Source organism: Ciconia boyciana, chromosome 4, assembly GCF_034638445.1.
Source record: "Ciconia boyciana chromosome 4, ASM3463844v1, whole genome shotgun sequence".
Classification (NCBI taxonomy): Eukaryota; Metazoa; Chordata; class Aves; order Ciconiiformes; family Ciconiidae; genus Ciconia; species Ciconia boyciana.
In genome coordinates, this window is record NC_132937.1 from 82,958,382 (window position 1) to 82,984,537 (window position 26,156).

Here is a 26,156-nt window from a genome sequence, read left to right on the forward strand (position 1 = left end):
GACCTTTCCTACCCAGTAAATGATTCCAGCAGGGCAACTGAAACACAAAAGAAAAAAAAATCACTTTTTGTCATATTGCTTACAAAACTACTGTGTTGGGAAAGCTCTTCAGACATGCTTAAAAGTAAAAAAAACCCTAAAAGTGTGCCACTTCCGCTCAACTTTAATTTCAAGACTTGAATGGCTGGGATGCCTCAAGTCAGTCTCTGGAAGCCTTGAGATAATATGCAAGTGGCAAGAATATGAGGATGTCTGGAACCTGACAATAATTGCATACCACTGCCTGCATTGCAGCAAAATCTTGAAGTTGCAAATGACAACATAAAATAATAGATCCTGGTAAGCCTAACTATTCCAACCTTATCAGATGGAGGAGAAAAAAGGCTTTACTTAAGACCAGAGGCTCTTACCCCTCCACAGGGAGAAGGGCCAAGGGAAAGAGTAGTTTCCACATGAAAGGTGACAGTGGCTCCAAACAGTCCATCACACCACATCAGAACCAGGCTGAACTGGGAGGGAAGGTAGGCTTCCAGTAAAGCAGCTGTGGCTCGCCTTGTTGACCTGCTCTCTCCAAAGGCACCACACCAGATCACCCAGCAGTGCCTGTGTCACCACAGCTTTGCCCCATGGCGGACAAGAATAGCTTCTGAGTTCTCCAAAGGCAGAGGTCTTTGCAGATATCTTTCTTAACAGAGGAGAAATCATTGCTGTCAAAATTGGGTCTTTTGGGAGGCAAATTATACTCAGTCTTGTCCAAAATGAAGGACCAACTCTGCCCTCCAGCAAAGTCTAGTCAGAAAGATTTAATCAGATAGAAAATCATCCTGGTGCTTGCAGCAGTATAAACTAACAGGAGACAGTACAGCATATCTTCAAAGACTGAACAAGAAAAGAGAAGAAAAAAGATTGTGTGAAACTATGTAACAGTGTCATCTAGTGACTCTTGCCATAATCTTATTATCCAGACAGCACAACCAGCTACAAGGAAGGCCAGTTTTTACCCTGTTGAAGTGAGCTGTGTCCATACTCTATATTGACACTTGGTGTTCTGCTATGACAACGTTTCATGGGCAAACTGAGTGCCCGCATACGCAAATATGACATTTGCAAACAAGTGTCTGATGAGCACACAGACATCCTTAACTGCATATGTGGAAATCCTAGTGGAATGCCAATGCCAGGCATGGTGCAGGTCCTGTCTTGTGTCAGGGAAAGCATCTGTCATGACGGTGCTGAAATACAGCTCACGATTATACCACCTAGTGAGACTCCTTTGAACTCTGTCCTCCATGTAATCTGCAGAACATTTTGCAAGGTCCTGCAGACCACCAGGGAGCCATGGACAACAGCTTAGTAGCCTCTGGTGGAAGCAACTGCAGTTATGAGTAGGCAACTTGGCCATTTTGGTTTTTTTTAACATCTGACCTTAACACTGAGGATTATATATCTACAACCAGTGACTAAATCCTGTATCATACCTCCTTATTTCTAAACACACTCACTGAATGGGAGCTAATCTGTTCATAAGGCTCATGAGAGCCCATTAGCATAACACTGAAAGAGACGTTTCTTTGGTTCTTTCTTGTTTTCATTCTTCTTGCCTGAAAGTCTGTTTCACACATAAGAAAGCACATAACAAAGACCATTAATAAAAATGAAAAAGCTTAACTAATATATTGGATCTTTTCCTTTTTAGAGTTATGAAGTTCTTCATAAAGTGTAATACTTGCCAAAGAACACAGTTAAAGGCATGAACATTTTGATATATTTCCATTATAATTAATTAAACTGTCAGAAACATTGTCCAAAGAGCATTCAGTCTGACAAACTTGGAAAATCTGGAAAATGTAATGCAAGTGTGACACTTGTCTGTAATTCATGTACCAGTTTACAGGGGTATAAACCACACTGCAACCTTTATTAGCTTTTTATAAATAAAAATAAAATAGAATAAAACAAAATAAATTAAAATAAAGTTTAAGATAATTTGATTTTTTTGCATATACCTTCAGGTTCAAATCACATTCACCTCCTTCCTTTGCTTTACACTGTACTGCTTAAATGCTTTATATGTTACACCCCAAAACCCAGTGCAAGCTTCCAGAAAATTAACCACAAGTTTTGCCATTGGTTTGATAATGAATTTTTCTGGTTCTGCTGTGGGCTTAACACCCGAAATTAAGTTAAAAAAAAAAAAAAGTAATCCAGTTTCAGATTTTCTTATTTGAGGTTTGCACGTACCATGCGCCTGAAAGATCTGTGGCATCTAATTAAAGACCATCATAATAAACAGCTCAGCACAACAGGCAAATTGGAACACTTTTTTTTTCTTCCTAGGACACTAACACCTTGTATTCAGTCTAATCACTGAGCTCTGCTCAGAGCCTTGATCACTAATTTAGGTGGCTTCAGGAGCAGAATCTCAAACCCTGCTAACATCTTGCCTAACCCATCACACCTGGGCACACTGCAATGATGCATCCAGGCTAACAATATTGAAAACTCAGCTATATTGTGCCATGCAGGTGCAATAGGTCATTCAGAAACAGCTCAGCCCAACATCTCATTGTGTAGGGTAGATACACCCTTTGTGACCAAAGGGCACTACTATCTGATGACCATGCCTTTGCTTTTGGTGGTATCAGCTCAGCCCCATCTGGGCAAGTGTCTGTAGACTGCAATCTCACAACTAGTTCTAACTGGTTGATTGTTGGCAGTCCCAACAGAAAAGTTTAAAAAAAAAAAAAAAAAAAAAGGAGAAAAATATTTAAAGTAATGCTTTTGGAGGAGGTTAAGGCAAGTTGAAGGAATCAAGAGGAAGAGAGAAGTTCCCAGCTATGTGAAGAAGGCTCTTGGGTTCCATTTTGAAACAAAGTTATAAGCACTTTTCTTTGCCAGAACAATCTTAGAAATATATAACAAAAGAAGAGCTAAAAAAAAAGGTAGCAGTATTTCAGCTCAGAAAAGCCCTGAACCTCCTTTCTGTAGTATGAATAAAAGAGCAGGCTGCTCTGCTTCCTTTTCCAGACCTAATCCAAGGGGCAACTTTCTGAGGGACCCCAGGGCCAAGGAATAAGCTTCCACCAGAGATGAACCAGCACAGCCTGTTCCCTTTAGGAAGAGGAAATCTCAAGGTAACACGAGCTGTTCTTAGGTCCCTCTTCTCAAGGGGGACATGAGGGCCAACACTACCACTTCTTCAGCACAACATCTCAGGACAGCTCATGTCCAGCAGTCACCTTGTGTTCCTCATCTGCAACACTCCTGATCTCTCCTTTCTCACACTGCCTAGCTCCAGTTCTTCCTTTTCTCCTCTTTATCCACCCATTCTTTCTTTTCACCATTACACACCCTTCTTCTCTCTCAAGCTTTTCATCCCAGCTCCACTCTGCATTCCAAATGCACACATTCCTTTCTAAAACAGCGAAGCATTTGGATACCTCAACAATTTGACAACATGCACATAACAAATCCAAGAAAACAATACATTTTTTCTTCCCTTGAAACTCATCTTCTTTATCTGCTCTCTTCTGTCATTTCTTTTATGGCACCAAAATGACCATGTGCTAGCTTTATGTTGGGACAGGAATTATTTATTTCTGAGGCACATGACTGCAACGTGCTGAAAAAAACAAGTAATAAAAATGTGAGATGGAAAGAGATTCTTCTACAATAAGTTGTCTTAGCTCTTAGTCCACTTCATGAGACTATAATATAATAACAATACAATGAAGTTGGAAGAATGGTCTGGAATCCTTCAGCGTATGAGTTCGGGGTCCAATTTTACACTGGTAACACCCTTGATACAGCCACATTTGGATTTACAAGCCATATCTGTGAGGACAACTAGATTGACATGATTTAATTTCAGACACTATTTTTTCTTCATAACTGCAAAGAAAAATCAAACACATGTGAATGATGTTCAAAGAAATACATCTGATACCCTCATAAAGCTAATTCTGACTTAGAATATTTATAGCAAAATAGTGCAAGATTTTGTATATGCTGTATAGCCTCATTTGTTAAAAAATATATTAAATAAGTGACAAGCCCAAGTGAAAAATTTTATATGGTACTGGATAAACCACCCAAGTAGTTAAATCAATTCCTTTCTGTTTAATTTTGCCATTTGTTTTTCTATCTCAGCTGCCAATTTTCTAACATATTAGAGAAGAAGTAGGAAAGTCTTTTTGATTGATAACAAGCTCAGATTTTTGTGTCAGATCAGTAGAGATTTTTTTTCAAAGTAAGAATTCTGTATGTTGCTCTTACATTCTTAGACAATTATTCTACAAAAATTATTTAAATGCTCTTTTTTTAGCTGCTTTGACAAGAACACCAAAACAGTTCACATCACCCTTGACCCACAGGGTGTACATCATCTTGTCAACATATAAACAAACACATGATGGGCTGTATTTTAATAGATTCTGTAAATATCAAGATCCAATTCATCAAAAGGTTTGCCAAAGTGACAGCTGTGGGGGTTGTGGTGTATGGTTGCATGTTCATTCAGTGTTGTTGCAATAGGATCATTGTAAGAAAATTCAGAGCTACTGTTGCTCTTTCTTCTGTATTATTATTTCTCTGGAGCTCTGGGTTAAGCTGCAGTCTGTATATGCCACTTCATGTATAAGGGAAATATGCAGACTTCCGGGCAGAAGCCACATGGCTGGCTTTTATAATAATCCCTCTCCTCTCTCCCCATCTTTATCAGACAATTCCTCTGATGTGCTGCACTCTGTCAGAAAAGGAGGCTGAGAGGAATTTATAAGCACAGAAACTCTTACTTGGGAGAATGAGCAGAGCTCAGTTTCGATAAGGTTCACACAGACACAGTAACTTTTCTTGGTTGGCTTCATAGCTTCATGGATTTTAAAGCCAGAAGGGACTGTTCAATCATCTGCTCCAGAATATACTTCATAGGCTATTAGCTTCCATCCAGGAAAAGGCATAGAAAAAAAGGAGAGGACCAGTGTGCCACAAGTACCTGATGCCCCCATAATGGCAGGGAATTGCTAAGGCAAGAAATGCCCAGATGAACGAGCAAGCCAGGATGGCCACATCTGAAGCTGCAGAGATCATAACAAACCTGCAAGGTCAGTGGCAGTCAGCCCAGGGCACAAATATGCTAGTTGTGAAATTAAAGACTAAGACCTCAAACCACTGTCCCTGGCCCAATCCCTGTGGCAATTCTCTGGCCCAACAAAAAAGCAAAGAGAAAGCAGAATCTACCTGGACAGCTGAGGGAAGAAATTCCCAGTAAGTGCCCCACTGAAGATGAGACCCTTATGCAAAGTGCTACAAGGAAGATGCAGGCAGTCTTGCTCTCCTCCTGTATGGCCTAGGAGGTAAAGCAAAGAGTTTGGAGGTTCACAGACTGTGAAGGCAAAGGCTCAGATCATCCAACCCAAAGATGCAGAACTCGACACATCTAATGACCCTTTGAAGAGTCAAAGTAAGGTACCTTCCCCTTTTAGTAAGATATTCTTATGTTTAACTACTGTAAAACATAATTACCTTATTTTCAGATGCATTTTGTTGAACTCCAGCTTCTAGCCGTGGTATTTTGTCCATCCCGTCTGATCCATTGAATAGAAAAGCCCATCTGCCACCTTATTTTTTTCCATATGTAAGTGTCCATACAAAGAAGTCAAATCAACTCTAAGCTCTTCTATAATGAAGACAATATATTAAGCCCCATTAAGAACTCCATTCAAAGGCTTATTTTCCAGAAGCTGATCACCTCCAGAGCCACCTTGTACTCTCTTCTCTTTTCCCACTGTTCTCTGGTTGTGGTCTCTAGACACAAGGTAACTCTTTAAAGATACTTCAGTCACATGATACTATTCATTTTATACAATTTATAGCTATCTTCTGCTGAAGACTTAAATACTGTAATGCTTATGGGCAACTCAAACACAAATTCTTATACTCATGCACAAAGCCAAAGCCTCTCTCCTCATCCCCTGGTGCCTTTCCAACAGAATCCTCCAGGATGGAAAGTTTAAGAGACTGATGTATGAATTTAAAATATTTGTCTTCTTTGAAACTCCTACCATTTTTGTTTTGCTGGAATGGGGAGTAATGTTGGAGTCTTTTTATTCACTGGCAAGTACAACCACCATGAAACACAGAATGAAAAGACCTAAAAAATCCTGCAGTCTGACACTGGGACAAAGCTCATAAGTCCTGATCTTGGAAGCCACTCCATGGTTTCTGTAAGCTCCTCAACACTATCAGCTCCCAACAAAGTTGAAGGGAGTAAATGAAAGCTCAGAATCATGCAGTGACATTGTGGTATAAGCTTACAGCACCCAGGCCTCCATTTGTACCATTTATAGCTGTCATGCACACAAGAAAAGAATATTCTTACCCAATTGATCATAGTTAGGCACAGCAATTGATTTTTTGTTTGTTTGTTTAAATAGTGAAGCTTACTAGGAGTTTTCAAGTCGTTGATATGAAACTATTCAACTTTCAACCATATGATTTGTGAGAAGTTTTAGCAATTGTTAGTACTGACTTGGCTTGTGTGTATGTGCAAAACTGTCCTATTATAAAGCACACAATATAAGACCTTCTCTGGTATTTGCAATTGCACCATTTGCTCATGATTGACTTGCGGCCACTAAGAAGTCCTGTCAGTGTTACTGCTAGAATAAATCACCTGCAGCTAAAGTGGAAGCCTATCTTATCTTTAAGTTTTCAGAAAATCTAGTAAGGTGTTGGTCAAATAGTCATAAAAATTTTCCCCAGCAGGCACAGGACAAAGCTGTGTCAGAAGGCACAGAGATCCAGCTCACTCTAATCATAAAAAACACTGCCTGGGCACAATCCGGTTTCAGCCCATGAGACAATTAACCTTGCTGGGCCCCTGGGCATGGCACTGTGCTAGCAGACACACTCTCACATGGCTTCCAGTCCACAGCAGGCTTCTGTATGGTCAGCTGAGACCACAGACATAGCAAGCTTGTGCCCAGTTGTGCCTGCCTATGGTCCACCCTTGGTGTGATACCATATTTCCTAGCACAATGCTAAGGACACACTAGAAGATCTCTAAGAAAAGCTTTGCATGCTCAAGAATATTCACAAAGCGACCTTTTGTAGTACTTGCCAGTTTTTGAAGCCTTAAACTAGATAAAATATTTAAATTAATCAACAAAAAAGTGGGAAAAATCCAGAACAGAAAACCACATGAACATGAGGGAGAAAATGATTAATTCTGAATGCTGTCATTGCTTAATGTTTTGCCTGTGACTTTCTGTGGGATATCCACAATGCATCATCAGACACCACCAGCTCAAAAACTGAATAATAGATAGATCAGCACTGCAATGCTCATGAGACAAGTCTAGCCTTGTTTGTGAGACAGTGGTAAAATTACCTGTAATCTTTGAGAACAAACAGAAAGAATGGCAGTAATCTCCTACAAGAGTCATACTCTGAGAGAGCCCTGGCTCTTTCTCCAAACTCACTGGCACTAGATTGCCTTGCTGTCCTCTTCTCCGTCTTCTTCAAAAACATTGTTTTAGCAGCCTGCCTCTGTCTGTTACCCCAATTTACCCTATGATCTGAAGGTCCACTTTTTCAGCCCCTATATATACATGAATTTGCTGAGGAAAAGTGGAAGATACCTAGTCCTCTGATTTTTATGCTGAGACCTTCGAAGAGTATGAAGGAGGGAGAAATTCAGTCAGACTTTCAGTCTGTGGCAATCTGATCCTTGTATGCTGCTCTACAAAGTCTTTCTTACATACGAATTTCTCATTATTACTTCTTTTAGAGATTTACCAGATAAGTTAATATCAAGTTGCAATGACTGACTGTGGCATTATTTAAATAAAGCAATGGAATTAACTATCAAAATATTAATGTACATCCAGTCCAGCTTTGCCTGTGAAAGAGAAAACCTTTTTCCCACAGTTAATGTGGGATTACAGCTAGAACTAGAAACGGATGCTCTCAACAGCAAACTTACTGGTAATTCTCCAAATAAGTTATACCATCTTCCACTCAAAAAGGAAATGCCAGGACATTTGCCCTCTTTGTAGATAGCACTGAGGCAAATGCACATCTTTTCAGAAATCACAAAAAGCATTTTTGATGTAAGACTTTTACAGTAATAAATAATAAAATAAATAATAATTTAATAAAAAAGTAAAAATAACAAAAAAGTAAAGAATAATAAAACAAAAGTAAGAAAAGGTAAAAAATAGTAAAACAAACACCATGGTGGTTCATACCTTCACTAGGTTGGCTCTAATCATAAATTATTGCCAAGACATGGAATTGTCTTGCCTTAACTATCACTGTAGCTGGCTGTTTTCTCCGTGGATGCAGCAGCAAGTTTAAATTCTTGATATATTTCATCCCTTAAAACAGATGATCTCAAAGTCAAATGTGACAGAGAAAGGAGTGTTTTTCCTGAACTACCCTCCAACCAGTGGCTGGGTGAGGTATGGGAGCAGTGTGCTGCTCAGCCTCAGAGAGGGGAGAAGACCTTGTGCAAACTTCTTCAGTGGCTATCATTGTTATTTCAAATTGTGATTGATAGCATCCTGAGAGGCATTGCTAGCTATTTCTGATCATAAATACAGCCACTGTGACATGCACGCCATAGAGTGGGAATGAATAGCGTAAAGTATAGTACATGGACTTGTGAGATTTCAGAAGAGATAAGTAACGATGTGGAAGAAATATAAACTCATAATGAAGGATTAAGCACCTTAAGACCCTACAAAGTCCTTAAAGTGATCCAACATGACAGTTGCTATATCTTTAAAAAAGAAGCCATCTGATTTGGCTTGGCAGCAAACAATGAAATTGTACACAAATTAGCCTTTCAAAAGTAAAGGAAAAATCTATTTCAAAGAATGAAGTAAAACTTCTGCAACACTGTTGCCTCTGGGACATGTCACTTCTGGGTAATTAGGGTATAAAAATTAACATTTTATTAAATAAACAAAAACCCACAAAGGTTAAGAAAAGTGACAGACGAATGTAGTCTTTGGAGGAAAGGGAGGCTGCAGACCTCAGCCTGACCCTCAGCCATCTTTTGTTGGGAATGGCAGACTCCAAGGTCAAATAGCTACTCAGCCAGAGTTACTGTCTGAGCCCACCCAGGCTCAGATATATAGCCTACTCTAATGTATGTTCCACCATATGGTCGGCTAGAGACACCCCTGAGTCCAGGCCACGTGGTTTCTGCTGGAGAGCTCTCACTGTTGGAAATTCACCAAATCCCTAGACTGGGGACTCAATAGGTACCATTCTGGACAAACAAGCAAGCAAGTTAATATTTCTAAAAAACTACTTCTTATTCCAAGTAACTTGAACATGATCCTGGTTTGATCAGAAAAGAAAAGATAATTAAATTCAGATGAGACAACACTGATGCAAAGATTTGAACATCAATATGGCACCCATTTTTTTTCCTAAACATCTTCATGATTAGTGTGTAGTCTAAGGAAATGCCAATGTTTGTCTTCACTTTGGTTATCTTTGTGATAAAATTGCATCAGAAATTGAGCTTCCTAAACTACTTACCTGATTTTTAAATGTGCTGAAAGATTTACAACAAATTAAACTCTCCTATGTTGGTCCATGAACAACAGAAGAGGTTCAGCTGGGTGAAAAGTTTTGGTCCCAACACAGAAACAAGATCTCAGATTTCTCAGGAAGTGCCTCTCAGCAGCAAAATGCCAGAGCCAGAGTATGGTACTTAGCAATTTGCAGGTTTGGGATCATGGAAAAGAGAACACTGTTGAAAACACAGCTGAGGTCTTAGCTTGGTACACTTTGCCAACTGTCTCAAAGGGTTACAGCAGCTTCAAGTGAAATTTGTGAGTCTGTATAACTTTTTGTGCATTTATGTTAGATCTGGTCAAAAACTAATCTGCAACCTCCACTTTTCTGCATGAAAAAACCATTTTGTTAAAAATCAAACTTTTTTTCAGGAACCTATCATTTTGCATAAGTATTCTGATGATATTTTTGCATTAGTTAAAAAGAAACATATTTATTTTGATGCAATGTTAGTGTTTCTTCCTGAACTTTCTAAATGCATGCCATCTAGAGGCACCTAACCAACCTGTACACCAATTTTCCTGCTCTGAAACGGAGAATGGCCCTACGTCATGGATGAGAATCAAATTTTTTTTTTTTAAATTGGGGTTTTTTTCCATCAAATATCAAATACTTCTCAGAATGTTTGCTCTGAAAGACAACTCATTTTTTTAGACGTGAACAAATGTCACTTTGCTACCGCAGCGGTCACTGAAATCTTACTGGTCACAATAAAATTAATTAACACAAACCCAAGGAAATACCTATAGCTCAGCAAAACTTCACATCTCCAATTGGAAATGAAGATGTGCTTTATTAGCAACTGATCTTACAAATAAAAAAAATATACCCAAGTCCTTCTCATTTTTCTCTAAGTAATTGTGCATCTCTTTCATCTCCTTCTTTTACTGGAGCAGTGGAAATGGGGACAGAATTCAAGCCAACTTAAATAAAAATAGAAATAGAAATAGAAATAGAAAAGAATATAGAAAATTGAACGCTTTTTAAAAATTATTTTTACTTCAATGGTAAGCTCTTTTTGTAAAAAGGTGGTCTAAATATAGTATCAGTTACCAATCTGTACTGTTATAAAAGTTCTTTTGACACATTGATAAAAACTAATACCCCGCTTTCCACAGTGAATGCTGATGTGGCATCAGGCAAAAAGTACATATAAACCATTTTAAAAAAAATACTGACCTTTACACAACTGGAAGATTAGCCTAGGTAAAAATCGTGAACCCTAGATTTGCTTACTTTATTTGGTTTATACATGACACTTCACTTAATGTGGTTGGGTTTTTTTTTTCCAGTTTAGGACTGTAACAAATGCTGACCATTACTCTATTTCCAAATTCTCTGCTCTGTTACAGGTAAACAACATGAAGAACAGAGTCTTCATATGGCCTCTATTTCAGTAGGAGGTTCTCATACTCATGATAAAACCACTTTTCTCTACTTTGTAGTTCCACAAATGAAATCAAAACATCTTTAGAAATGCCCTGGGGTCACTAAATTTGCTTGCTTATACACCAGTAGGTCTCTACACAGAAAGTACCAGGTTGAATTACTGTTAAAATATGGAATTATTTATGTACATCTTGCTACATCCATGCAACAAATATGCAACGTAGTACAAACAATAAATTTATGAGTTACAGATACAAAAAAAAAAGTTTTTCTTTGATGTTAATATTTATCTAACTAAATGCAATGCACTACTACACAGTCACTGGCAATGCAATCCTCCCTTTCTTCACAGTAAAATATTATCCTTAGGTCAAATGAATGCATTTTTACAAGAGTACCTTTATGTAACTGCGTGTTACTGTTGTTGTATAGACAGTGGCAGACTATATACAGGTGGCTCTGTGGTTCTGAAAGAACGGTTGGCCTATCTTGGAAAAAAATGATTTAAGAATTGTGATTAAAGTGATACTGTGTTATTCAGTCATGCCTGAAGACCTCATTAAATCCAAGTTTCTAGTGACATCAATGGCTATCTTGTCTGAGCAAGGACTGATTAACAACTGCAGGATATTAGTCCTGGAAGCTCATGATCTGCATGAGGCCTGACACAAATTAGCTTGTTGCCAGCTATGACTGGACCTCATCTACAGTTTGCAAAAAGAATCTCCTGTAATCACCTGCATTTTAGGGTTTAGTATTTATAGCTTTTTACCATGCATATTGCTTATTTTCACGCAAGTAGAAAGCACTGTGGTTTTGTGGTTGGTGGCTATCATTTTCGGCTTTATTGTATTTGTTTTAATATAGGAAAACTTCTAGAGTGTATTTGCTTTGTGACATAATGTCTTTATTATGTCTTGCAGAAATAATTGACCCAAATCAAGTTACTATACACTATATCTATAGGTTAATTAGAACTTTAAGATGCAACAAATAAAACACATTATTGACTTTTAAATCTTCAATCAAATAAATATTTACAGCTGCAATTTGCCAAAATTATTTACCTTTCAATAGCGGATCACAAAGAGAATATGCACCACAAACTCAAGTGAATGTCTTGGCCGTCAGCAAACAAATTACAAACAGAAGAAAAAATAAGCGTTGTGGCTATCATTACAGTCTATAAATAGCTGATGTGGTTCTCCTTTAAAGATGTGTGATCTTCTACATTAGCAGACTTTTTCAATGCATAATTGACCTTGAGATGGAGAATAACCTCGTAGTAGAGTGGCTTTTCTTTTAGGGAACAAAGAGTATAGATATTAGAGGATGTGCCTGTTGTCAATGATCATTGCTGAAATCTGCTTATACCACACTGGTACAATCAATTTTGTAAATGATTGCAATAATCAAGGAAATTGCCTAATTTATAAATCCTGGCATACAGCATTTTAATGGATTCCTACATTTTAATGCTGATGCTTTCAAAGCCAAATGAATTGTTGTCCAAGCTGTCACTACACAAAATGATAAAAACGTTCAGTCTTGTGGGTAACTACATCTCATGGATATTCAGACCATCAGGTACATAATCACTCATTAGTGAATTCTGTGATAGTTTCCAGTTACAAGCCGACAGCAAAAAGCCACAGTTTCCTTATGAAAAAGCCTTCTCTGGAACCGAGGACTAAGAATAGTCAAGTATTACTGAACCAACACATTAAAAACTTTCCTAGCCTTCTTTATCCAGGTAAGATAGCACACTGTTTTACCTTTCTTCTTTTTCTTCTGTACATAAAAAAGCATAACCTTGTTTCTAGAACTAAGAGGCAGGTCCAACAACTTTGTGACCATGAATCACATCAGTGCAGGCACCATTCGTATGGAAGGAGAACCATTCGTATGGAAGCCCTGCATTCGTATGCAGGGCTTGGTGCCATGGCTGTTGCTGGTGGGTAATTCTACTTAATCCACTCTCCAACTTGCTCTCCACACTTAAGCCGGTTCCGCAGACGTAGTTATACATGGATTGCTATTCTCAGTTAAACCTTAGGCAATTGATTTCAGCCAATAGTGGGCTGCCAGTACTTTACTTACTGCTCAATCTCACTAACCTGACATTTATGGTGTACTGATTGGCCTCTGTCAGTGGTGGTGGTTGTAAATTCACTTTGAAAAGCTTTGTGTTAACAGCCTTCAACCAGGCTCTGAGACGAGTACGAGCAGGCAAGCTGACAATTGCTCGACCTCCTGCCCTTATTACAGTGAGTAAATCAGGCTTTGAGCCATTAGGCTGGAGCCCGAGGCCTACACAAAAAGGATTGACATGACTAAAGGTCAACCTCTGTCACACATGTGTAACAATTTGGATAATGGAATTCTGTAACTTATCTGAAAAAGGTGCCATATGTGTGTAAGGAAAGTATACCCTGGGCTGAATTTTCCAGCTTTTATGTTAAGCGGTTACTTAAAAGTCTGCATTTTAAAGTCCATGCATGTTTGATGCCGTGAAACCTGGGGGATGAAAACACATAAAGCAGTGACTGAGACAGTTCTGCGAAATACTGAACATCACCGCCACCCTGAAAAATCTATGCTGCAGTTTCGGCTTATCAAATCTATAACCAATATATTATTGGCATCAGGTACACAACACATTTTGGATAGCCGCGTATCGCATTAAAATACTGCCTTTGTTCACCCACTTTGAATCAAAAGTCAATAGAAATAATTCACTGTTAATGGTATCATAAATTAAGAGTAATTTCAACCTTTACCAACTAGATTTCATCCAACAATGGAAATTGCTTTTACTAACTAATAAAAAAAAAAGGGCAAGTGTTTCTGTAATATTGGTGATTGGATCACTTTCGAGCAACACAGAAAGGTAGTGGTCAAATAAGGACAGGAATGAGCTTTTATATTTATTTGTGTTCCATTTCAGTATTTTTGCGTATTACATAATAAAATCTCCAAGGTGAGATTATGTACCATGGAAAAACAGACAGTCCCTGCATGATCTGACAATTTAGAAAATATTTTTTTTCCTGGGAATAGTGTGTGTCCTGACGTGTGCATATTCTGTGCAGTCCACGGAATTACTGTTTTCAGTAACACTGTTGAGATTCTGGGGCTGTATCCAACTGCCCACCAAAGTTTATTCCAAATTTCACTGTGTTAAATAGGAAGAGAATCTGTCCCCGTGCCAAATTAAGATTTATTTTGTTGCATGTGTGCTTAGGCTTATTGATCGGCTCAGGCATACAATAGATATCTTGCATACATGGAATAAACATACTGAAGACACTGAGATACATGAAGATAAGGCATGAAAAAGTCTTATTAAAATCACAGGGTTTCTAAAAGAAACATCAAGGTTTAGTTTAGCTTTCCTAAGAATAAGAATTAATCAAACACAAAGTAGCTTTTATGTTTGGGATCAAACTAACTTTATATTGACACTATGTAAGGAATCTATAACTTACAAAAGTTATCTGGAAAAATGTGATACTAAGTGACCCAGAAGTACTAATGTTAGCAAGCTGCTTTACAGCGGCTTAGCGCAATTTTCTTCTAAGGTACATAAATTAAAGAAGCTGTGGCACTGAATGTGCTCTTACTGAACTTTCATCTTAGCAAGCTACTGAACACAACATTAGGGGTATTTCCAGTAGGCAGTATGTGAACTTAATATCCATGTAAAAGTAAAAATTACTGTGCTTTTTTAATAGAAAATAAACACAAGGGTGGTGCACCGCACAAAATCCTCAGAAAAGGCAAAACAAAACAACAGAATGGCACCAGCTCTTATGCTGCATAATTTAAGATATAATAGTAATATAACTAAGGGTTTTTTTCAAGACAAAATTATTTGAATTTCATTAATATGACATATTTGAAACAGGGCTGACAAGCACTCTAGAATACTAGATGATGGATTGCTGAGAAACATAATTTTCACTTTACTAGAACTACGGCATGCACATAATTCTATCCCCCAGTGCTTTGCTGTAACAGAGAATTTAGTCCAAAACTACAGCCTTGAGAATCTGAATACAAATCTATCACCATAACTGGAATGAGTGCTTCATTTGAAAGGTAAGGATTCTCTCTGCATATTAATTTGTACAGAAATGCACAGTACTGCTGTATGGACTCTGGCCAGTATGCGTCCCAGCAAAATGCCTGTTCTTGGTCCAGATGAAGTCAAAGGCAATGTTTTCTTTGACTTCAGTTGAGGGACAAAAAGGCCAATAAGTACCCAAATGGTACTTTATTAAAATGACATGCACACTTTCTAGGAGTGCCAGTTAATCCTGCCTATTTAAGGGGAAAATCAGTAACACAGGCTTAGCATTTTGTAATTACTAATGAACACCCTGCTATACGTATATATTGCTCATCCCTGTAAAAAACCTAACATATGAAAAAGCATTTCTTCCAGAAAAGCAAAACTTAAATTAAGTCAAGCTAAAATAAAGTGAAATAATATATTCGACATTCTTGGGCTATTCCAAGAAAAAAAAACTATTTGACCTCTGACAAAAAAAAAAATCAAGAAAGACAGCAAACTCGTTATCAGGCGAATGAAGAAAAGGAAACTGTAAGATTCTATCCTTTGATATGTCTGTCAGTAGAAGTTTTTTCATCTAAACTGCATTTGCAGGGGAAAAGACCATTCACGAATTAGCTGTTTCCAGATTTCACAGTTGAAAGTTTGGAGCCTGAAAAACTTTGACTACTAAAATGTATAGCCGTTTTAAACTTCTGTATTTTAGTCTAATAGAATTTAAGTGTATATCGTATACATTCCCTAAGTCTACTCTTATTAAATTTTGATGTTAAACAGAAAGGGGAAACCATGTGCAACTAGATTAATTTATCTCCAGGGAGTAAGGACACATTAATAATTGAGATAATGTTTTCATATATGTTGGAATCAAGTGTGTGCCTTTTCACTTCTTTATTAGAAAACACATTAGGGGAAAATTATCTCATTCTCATCAGTACGACCTAATTGCTGAGAAAGTCTCTGTTTTCTTTGCAATAACAAAAGGATTGTTCTCATTACTTCAAAATGAAAAAAAAAAAGAAAAAAAAAGATCAGAAATATTATCAAGCAGTGCTGGAATAAATGCCTGTATTACCAAAGAGAGTGTTGACTTAATACACCCAGTTCTGTTTTTGTTTTAAACAAATCAGAGTTTATTGTATTTTTATAAAATACAAGCAAACTCTGGATTGGATAGGAGTGGGCCAAAGGAGAAAAAAAAGAACTACAACTAAAAATGACTAAAATTTTTGGCTTTCTGAAGGGCTGATCCTTCTGTAAGTTATAAAAAATTATCTTGGCTGATTGTGAGAGAACTCTATAATTTCCCATGAACACCCATAGGTGTCAAGGCCTGTTGTGAGGTAATGGAATGGTATGTAATTTGCTCTGAATCGTTGTATATTATGCTGTATGGATTACATACAAAGCAAACATTGAGTGCATGGTGGGAACACTTGTGCAGACAGACTGAAGCATATTTCCATAGCGTTGAACTATACATCAAATGCAGTGCTTCTGATGTTTCCCACAACAAAGAGAATTAAAAAAGCCGCCACATCAGTAACTATGGTTAAAAGTCTTTGCAATAGTCCTTCTATTTTTCTGGTGTATACTGAAAACAAAGAACTGTAAACGAAAACAAATATCTATCAACTTTACTTCGCAGTGCTGAGAGAAAAAATATTAGAACGCTATTTACAGTACTAAGAAAGAGAAGTTCTCTCTATAAGGTCCATCAACACCTAATGCTGAATGATGGATCTGTGGACATACTTGCATTTGGAGCTATCTTGAAAAGATCGGTGGAAAAGAACTGACTAGAGCCACAACTTCACGAAGGGACAATGACGAGACATTCCTTTAACATTTACAGTGATTTAATCCACACTCCTATACCATATAGACTAAAAGAATACAGACTATTCAGATACATACTTTCAATTGCTTTTATTTATTTTCATAGATCAGCTTTGTAAAATCACACACACTTTCTGATTACTTTCTTTTGCTATACTTTTTCTTTATTAAACATTAGTTCTCTGATAGATAAAACATACCAAATTGAAAGTCAAAACAAATAAGAAACGGCCAAAACTTTTAGCTAGAGCTTAAAGTATGTGATTCTTTGCTAACAATTTTTGCCATTAACAGAAATAATCCGAGACTGTGAGCTGCCCACAATACCTCCCCAAAAAAACTAAATCTAATTATTATTTTTAAGATAATTCACTTAAAATACACACACTCATTTTGCTAGCCAACAGGAAATCTGTGTTGTGTGTTAAGAACAGAAGAGCAAACCCACACAAAAACTCAGCTGACACCCATTGATGGCCGGAATCTGGCACATACATCAGTACTATTTCTTATTTTTACTTAATATCTTTTTCTTCTTTGCTTTTGGCTTTCCCCCCAACAACCTCCTCCTTTCATTGCTTTAAAACAATTTTTAAGTTCATCTGAAATCAGACTAAAAAAATCTTCCCTATTTAAAAAAGATATCAATATTTGCAACTTAACTTGCATAAAACTGATTCATAATTAAAAAAAAAAATAATTGATAATGTAAATATTTAAGGATAATGTAAAATGCTCTACTCCATTTATTTTAGCTAAATTTCAATGTTTTATGTAACTTGATGATCTGGCAAGCTTATTTTGTTATTTTATTATTTTATATTCTATTAATCAGTGTAGTCTAAACCACAAAACCCCTCTTAATATTGAAAATAAAGCCTCCAACATCATTATAGAATGTTCCATTTAAAAAAATTTGATTAATAACATATCCCAAAATGCTCTCATTATAATCACTGGGCTTTGGTAGGAACAGATTTAAGTCCGATTTATTAATATCTGCTATACAAGAGAAATTCCATCCCCACTGAAGGCAGTAACAAAACTCCCAATGATTGCAAGTCATCCAGTTTTACTGAGTACGTTTTGGTGTGTTCTGAGACTGATCTTTTACTCTTTAATGTGAAAAGCTCCCTCTTGCCACAATGACTCTTTTGAGACAAAGACCCTGATGTGTTATTTACTATTTATTTGTGTATAGGAAATGCATAGGAGCTCCTACTTATAGAAAGAAGTCACACATATTAGATAGTATGCAAAAATAAAACATAATTAAAAGAAGTAATCAGCAGTCCCAAAGACCTGACAACCTAAATATTCACAGGTTTTCTGTGAACAAGTGCTATACACAACATGGCTGGCTCCACAACACCAAGTATCTTTTAAAAATCCATTCACTTTTACTGTATACCCACTGAAGACAGCAAAAACACTCTTTGCATGTTCATGGACTCCCTGTCGGGCTTCTAACCAGCAAGCACGTCCCCTTATATTCTAAAGAGTCGGATTTGGTCTAGATGGGTAAATATCACCTGCAGATCTATGGGCACGTTTCTACTGACTCTCCGTAGCAGTTAGTCTTGAGGTGAGCAGAAGCTGCAGCTACAGAGGACTAAGCAGAACTAAGAAATTACACCTTCCAGCACAAAGCAAAGAAGAAATGAATGGCAAAAGACTAGGCAGACCGTAGGCTGTTCCTGTAACTAAGAAGTACTGACACACACAGGGATTATACGTGTTCCCTATGAATTATTAGATCTGTGTGTAAAATGAGCATATGCTGTCGTTTCTTTCTAAATTAACTTACCACAAGCTCCTGTTGTTAGCATCTGTGTACACTATACCTAAGCACAAAACTCCAGTGCTTCACTGGAGAAAACGTACACAGTCATGAACAGTAACAGCCATGGATGTTCCTGTACGGCCAAAGGAATACAATAGCAGGTTTATAGTCTGTTCTGCTAAACCACAGTCAGTGTTCAAAGCAAAATAAACCGAACTATCACAGTCGGAATGCTTTCATATCAATTATCACTGTTACCCTCTCTAAGATGGTGACAAATACAAAAAAAGAACATCTTCAGAGAGCTGAAAGCGGCTTTCACACAAAAGCGCTGAGAGTATCATTAGGGGAATGCATGGTTGGTGCAGGACCAGAGTTGGACTACATTGTGAACAAGCACCACTACCTTCACTGTGCAAATAGCTGGGCTGCTTCGTGAGAGGTTCCTGCCCTTGTTTCAGCAGCTTTCTTGGACTGTCTGTAGGCCACAGCAATGCTGCAATACGCCTTCTCAACCCACATATGCTACTCAGACTAAGGTGATACAGCTGGTACTGTGACCTGAGAGCTCCATCAGCTCTTGTTACTCAGGTCAAAATGTAAAGAGCACCGTGTGTTGTAACCATCAGGCTTCTCTGGTCACGTCTCTCTATTCTGTGTGACAGCACCTGCAACAATCTGCTGTGACTGTGCAAACCAATTGGAGCTCTGAGGTGTCTACTGGTTTTCTGGCTGCCCCTAGTGCAGCAAGGCTTTTGCTTGCACTGGCTACATTTTCAAATCTGCTGGGTGGGCTTACTTAAATTGTGTTGGTTTTTTTTCACAGCTAGTGAACAGTGCTAGTACTACATACAATTACATTCAATGTCTACTTCAAAATTTGACAAGGAAGGAAAGATGATGACTTACTTCCCAGAGATGCTGAGTGTTCCTGATGGCTCCTGCTTGCACCTTCTCTGGCAAGAGCAGGACTCCCTGGAAGGGCCCAATCCAGGTGCCCTGCTGGATCCGCTGTGCCGCACAAATGCCGTAGGCCAGGCCAGGCACTGTGCTGGTGCACAGACACACTTCCCGGGGCAGGTCCCGGAGCCACTCTGGGATCTCCGGTGGCGGGGCTGCTGCGGCAGCACTGCTGGTGCCCACCAGGCGCCGCAGGGAGTGGAGGGGGCCGTGCATGGGGCACTCGCCGTTGCGGTTATCAGCACACATGTCACATCCTGTGGGGGAAAGAGAGAAAAACACTATCAATATGGTGCTGCTGGCCACCACCATGACCACTGCCACAGGTAAGATCCTGCAGATCCCTCTACTTTTCCTATCACTTCATGGCAGCTCGGCACTCATACACACCATGCCCTTTGGCATGTTGCTTAGGATGGTTTTTCTAATCTCACCAAAGCCCTTAATAAGAAATCCCAAAGGCTGAGCAGAAACCCTGCAGACATTTTGCAAGCCTGGTGTGTTCACAGACCTGCCAAGACTCATTTATTTTAACATAGTTTTTTAAGGTTCATTTTTTGACTAATATAAATAGCACATTTAAACCATCCCAGTGTGTTTCCATGAGACATTTTAAAACACAGTCATAATGCCTTACAAGTCCCCCTCATTTGCCTTACCACAGCTCAGCCCAAGGGTTTAATTGGAACAGGATTTAATTTCATCCTTATTTTAAATGAACATTCATTCTACTTTTTACATTAACATGTGTGTGCATGCCTGTCTGTTTAGAAAATAAAATAAATAAAACAGAACTTCATGAATCACAAATGGGAGCACGCATGGACATTTACTCTCTTATAGCCGAATCTAATCTTTGAATTTGATTTATGTAGCAAATATTACTGATTCCTAGCACATTTTTGAAAAATTTTATTGAATGGGAATGCATGTTCTTTGCCTGTTACACGTAGCTGAGGCTAAGAACAAAAACAGCATGTCTGGTTTTGTGAGCAGCTCCCATGAAAAAGACCAGTTTGTAAAAATGTTAATTTCCCCAACTGTTCTTAATAATGGATGGTGTTTCTCTATTTTGGGAAGATCCTACTGTGATTTTTCTTTTTGGAGCAAAGAAAATTTTGGTTAAATGTTTCCACTGCACACCATTGCACATGCCATGAAAGTACAACTTCCAGGAAAATGTTTCATGCTCAGGAAATCCATTTCTCTGGAGATATGCGGAGTTAACAACAATAAATCAGTTGAAATAGGTTACTGTCTTCTGCACATTTCACTTTTGTTGCACAGTAAAGGTTTTCATATAAACTTATTCCAGAAATACAAAGGAAAAACAATAACTATGCCATAGTACTCATGTAGCAAGTCCTAGATCCTTCCCCTAATAATTTTATATAACCTACACCCATTCTAATAAAAATAAAGGACAGTATTCACTATAGAAGCTGGAGCTTCTTGGTCAAAGCTACAGACTTAGACTTGCTAGATTGCCTGTAACCACCGTTTCAATTCTCAGGGGGACTGACTCAGCTGTTCTTCTTTCCGAGGTGGATATACTATGTATTATGTAGGCCTCTTCCCTACAGAGCCTTCAGAGGAAAACCTTTCTCTCTATTCAGTAAAAGCTGCTAAAGGAAAATAAAAGCTGCATTTTCAAAATATGGCCTCTATTTGCATTCTCCAATTCTAGACACACTTTCTAAGCACTATTTCCTGTCATCCTCTTTTAAATTGTACCATACAAAAATTATGTATTCAGCAATATGAAAATATTTCCAAGTTACACATGGAAGCTAAATTCCCTTGAAATCGTTACACCTTTGAGTCTTGCAGGAAATGCATGTGTCTCTACTTGGTGCTCATCTGTTCAAGTTCTCTACTGGTAACATCGATCACAGATCTTGGCAGAAAGCAAGCAAGCAAGCAAGCCCTGAGTTGTGCATTACTCTGATGGGTGCCCCTGCAGAAGAAGGCTTGCATATGAAACTCGCCATCCCTAACCTGTCAGGCAGTGTAAGGGCAGGGAGGCAGGAGGGAAGAAGAGCCCTTGCTGGCACTGCAGCACATCGGGGCAGCCACAGGACAAAAAGCGCTCTAGTGGGCCCGTGCTTATGTTGGCGAAAAAATGCCTTTTGGCTGGAGGGTGAAAGCCTTTCCTTGACAATATAATCCCTGTCGCAAAACGACTCTTTTGTTGGGTTAAGCCGCAACTGCAGAGGGCTTTTGCTCGCACGTCAATTAGAGGTGGCTGGAGGATGAGATTTGCAGGACCCCAGGGGAAAGGTTTCTGGCTAGTCCTGAGAGAAGATTATTATGCAGCAGATATTCCTACAGCCATTCCCAGGCATGATGAATAAAAGGCAGCAAGTACATGCCGGGGGAGTTTCTGTTGTTGTTTCCACAGCTAGTTTGGAAAGTGAGGTATCACCACAACATTTTTTCTTTCCTCTTCAAAACCAGTCATCAAGAAACCCTGTGTTTTTGGCATATCCACAGATCTCAGGGGCTGCACTGGAGTTTGGCATTGGAGATCATTCAGGAAAGGATCTCAAATAGGAAAAAAAACAACCAATCAACCCCAAACAGGCTGGCATGTGAGTACACTTTAAACAAATCCGGCATCTTACCATGCAAGTTAGAAAGAAAATATCTGACAGGAAAACTGAGGCCTTAAAGAGAGGATGTCTAACCATGATGTCAATTAGCACCCAGGGCTGGCCCTTGAATCCGACCTGTTTGCACTGTTTGACAATCTTCTAGATGCGTAACTCTCCTCCCAACTACCTGATTATTAATGGCTTTCCTGGAGACACCGTGTCTCTGTAGCAACTTACATTAAACATACTAAGCCATCTTCATGACTCCACTCAGGCAATTTCAGTGTCAATTTCCTGCATCCTGCTGCCACATAGGTATAACTTTTCATGCACACAACCTTTAGTGCCTGCCTAGAACAAGGATTTCTTCAATTTGTCCTGACAATATGTGTGCATGAGTGTGGATAAAACATTTTATTTCTACCTTTTCAAGGAAAAGAAATTAAGAAATTGACAAGGAGTATAAACAAACCCTGTGTTACTGTCACTTACCCTTACAGAAAGTTACACATAGTGATATTTATTTTCCACTATCCAAAAACACTGGTAATGCCTTAACGCTTGGCAGTGGCAGTATCTGATGTCCTGCTGTGTTCCTTTTCCTTTGCCAGGGCAAAGCTGAAAATTTGGAAAATAGGACATCTTCTGAAACTGTTTTGGCTTATGGCTTGTTGATGAGAGGGAAGGAGCCTGTCTTTAATACTAAGCAGTACTGAAATTCTTCTTAGTTGCATGCTTTATACATCTCTCTCTAGTTTTTATGCAATTGCACAAGTAAAACTTTAAAAATTCCTCATAAATGTTAGAAGGAGTGGAAGCCCTACTAGACATATTTTACCATGCCTTGAGTAAAATGTTACTGTGCATCTTTTCCTCTTCTGTGACTAACTTTTGTGTAATGATACATGGAAGGCTTTGACCCAAGCACACTTTCAATAACATTATATCACCCATTTAAAGACAGTCACAGTAAGTAGTGGATTCCTCTGCCTCAGAGGACAAGGGAAGGAAGTCCTTAATACCAGACAGGGGAAAAAAGGGAGAAGTTCAAGACTTGCGCACTACCCTGCGTCACAGAAAGGATCAACAGCATCATCTTCATGGATGCTGCAAAGTAGGATGTGATACAGTGCACCAACTTGCTTAATAGTACATGGAAAAGAAGGGGTTTTTTTGAGAGGGAGAGTGCTGTGGTTCACTGACATCACAAGTGTCTCCAAACTGGATGGCAAGCATTAAGACTCACACGGGTGTGGGAAGTTCACGTAAAAGGAACATGGTGGGAAAAGTGCGAGCTTTCCAGAGGACTGCCACACAGAGCAACACGCAGAGACGTACTGCGCCCTTCCTCCTATCCTGGCCTCAGGGAGCAGCTGTGAGTGCAGGCCTCCTCCAAGGACCGCTGAAATTAATATTTCCACTGGCTGTAATAGCATCAGTCAAGCCCTAAATCAGGACAAGAGTAAGCAAGAAATGTGAGAAAATTGAGGGATTTGCTGCAAATGGAAAAACCAAGGAGGACTGCAGTCAGAGCAGAGTGTCTCCTGATAAAATCGTGAGACGTTAGAAGGTAAGGTCAGTGGGAATGCTCCATTGCTGGCCCAGATGCAGCCAGACTCTTTGGAAGGAGATCAGTTTTTCACTTCATGCGTTCATGCTCTATAGATGGGAGGATTAAGGCAAGGAAGAAGCAAGAAAAGAAATTAAATTATTTCCTAGTGGAGCTGTTCGGTATGGCTCTTTTGGGAGGAGTGCAATATGTTATCGTTTATTTGCCTCCATAAAAATGAACACAGTGTAATACCAGCACTATAACTCCATGTGAGTACACTTAAAAGTACTAAACCTAAGCAAAAGGGAAAGGACACATCATTGCCCCCAAAATATAATTCTAAACACTCTCCAACCTAAACAACACTACTACTGCATATTTTAAAGGAAATATGAGAGGAGAAAGCTTTTGTCGGTGAAAGGTAGAGTCCAACAAAGTGTTTTAACCAGCAAACCAGCTGTAACAATAAACGAAAGAAATACATTTCTGTCTCAGCAATAATATGCTTCAAAGGTGCAGTTACGCTGGATACCTGCAGTTTGCCGGTATTAAAGAAGGGTGGCCTCTGACCCTCTGCTTCATAATTCACTGCAAGCATGCAGGTATCCGGTGTAAGTGGCCATCATTTCACACGGTATTACTCACTTGCACGTATAAATCACTGCGGCTGGCCCTGCGTCCCTGGCTGGGCCCGGGTACCCAGCTAAGAGGGAGGGTGGGCTGGGTGAGACAGTACCCTTTCGCTTCCTGAGGGCTGGCGCCTTCCTAGGGATGACGGGTTCCTCGTGCCTCAGTTTCCTCATGGACGCGCTGACGCGAACCGCTTTTTGCGAAATTAATCGCAGTTTCTCGCAGACTGCCTGACTTGAGGCAGGGTTTGGCGGGGACGAAACACAGATGCACTTTTCCCCTCGGGTTCCTTTTAGTTATTTGTTTATCCGTTCTAAATACTCGCTGCGGAGAGCAGGGCCGAGCCCAGGCTCCTGCCCGGGGGCCGGGTCGCGGCGCGGGGGTGCGGCGCGGCCGCCGGAGGGCGGCGAGACAGGGCCGGCACCGGGTCCCGGCCGCCGCCGCCCGGCTCTGCCCGACCCTCCCGGGGCCCGACCCCCCCCTCCCGGGCTTCCACCCCTCGCCTCGCCTCGCCTCCCCGCTCTCCCCCGGCCGGGCCGGCCGGGCCGGCGAGGCGGAGGGGAGCGGAGCGGAGGGGAGGGGACCGGAGGGGAGGGGAGCGGAGGGGAGCGGAGCGGAGCCCCCGCCGCGCCCGCCGGCCTCCCGGGCGGTGCTCCCGCACCGGCGCAAGGGCTGCCGCGGGGTCCGAGCCCCCCGTCGGGGGTCGGGGACGTCCCGTCCCAGGTCCTCCGGGGAAGACGGTGTGCGAGGGCCCGCCTGGGCGCCCCGGGGTGGCGACGGGGGGGTCGGGGGACCGTCCCGCTTGCGGAGCGGCGTTCGGGTTCTTCTTGCGAGGCGGGTGGGGGGCGGGCGGGGGGAGGTGGGTTTGATTTCCCCTGCCTTCGATTGAAGGTATGAATGAATTAAATTTCCGTGTCAGGTATGAGAAGGGTAGGAGAATATTGTGTGTAGATAAACCTTGCCACCCCCTGCCCCTGAGAGACCCCCATATACAATGTAGAGATGATGAATAGGCTCTGGGAGAGGAGATCGAAGTTCAGTCCGCACCGGCTCCACTCTCTCCTACAAAACTATAGGGCAATTAATTGTGGCTTGTCCCCTCATCCTTCATCTCCTGGTGGCACATATCGATGGAGATTACTGCTGATGGACCATTTTATCACCCTAAATAAACAGTCACCACCTTCTCTAACCTCAATCTAATATACGGCTATCTGCTATGTTTAAGGGTGCTGGGTAACTAATGATGTAAAACAGCTAAATCATACAGGTTACCAGCAGTCTAGAGAAAAAAATCCAAATATTCCCCACACCGATCCACTTCGCAGCATGTTATATATACACTGTCTCCCCGTAAATTGAATGGGAAGAGGCGTGCAAACTGCTTGCTTGCCTGACACTTTAGTTTTACACAGCGTATTTATTACAGTGGCAGGTTGGCGCTTTCTGGTGAAGGTAGAGGAGTCGCAGACTTCTCGTTGCGAAAGCCTCTCCCCAGCAGCGAGGGGCAAGCCTACGCGGCAGCAAGCCGGCCCCGCACCCCCCAAACTCGCCCTAGGCGATCTCCTCCTGGCTGCGCAAGCGCCCCTCCCCCCGCGCCAAGAAATACCCCCGTCCTTCCAGATTCAGAGCTGGGAAGAAAACGGTCCCCAGCCGCCTGCCACATTATCAGGGTTTTAACGTAATCCCCTTTACTTCCCTGGGAGTAAAGACGGCAGGGCCCTCATTAGGGTTTTGTTTCTG

General features: G+C 40.2%; 1 protein-coding gene across 2 annotated transcripts in view; it reads right to left on the reverse strand.

Moving 5' to 3' along the window:
* Nucleotides 1-26,156, reverse strand: part of PRDM6 (PR/SET domain 6) — a 74,768-nt gene that overhangs the window by 43,994 nt on the left and 4,618 nt on the right. For both annotated transcript variants that reach the window (XM_072860495.1, XM_072860496.1), the window contains exon 3: nt 19,587-19,894. In XM_072860495.1, coding sequence (XP_072716596.1) covers nt 19,587-19,894 — 308 coding nt within the window. The remainder of the gene's footprint in view (nt 1-19,586; nt 19,895-26,156) is intronic.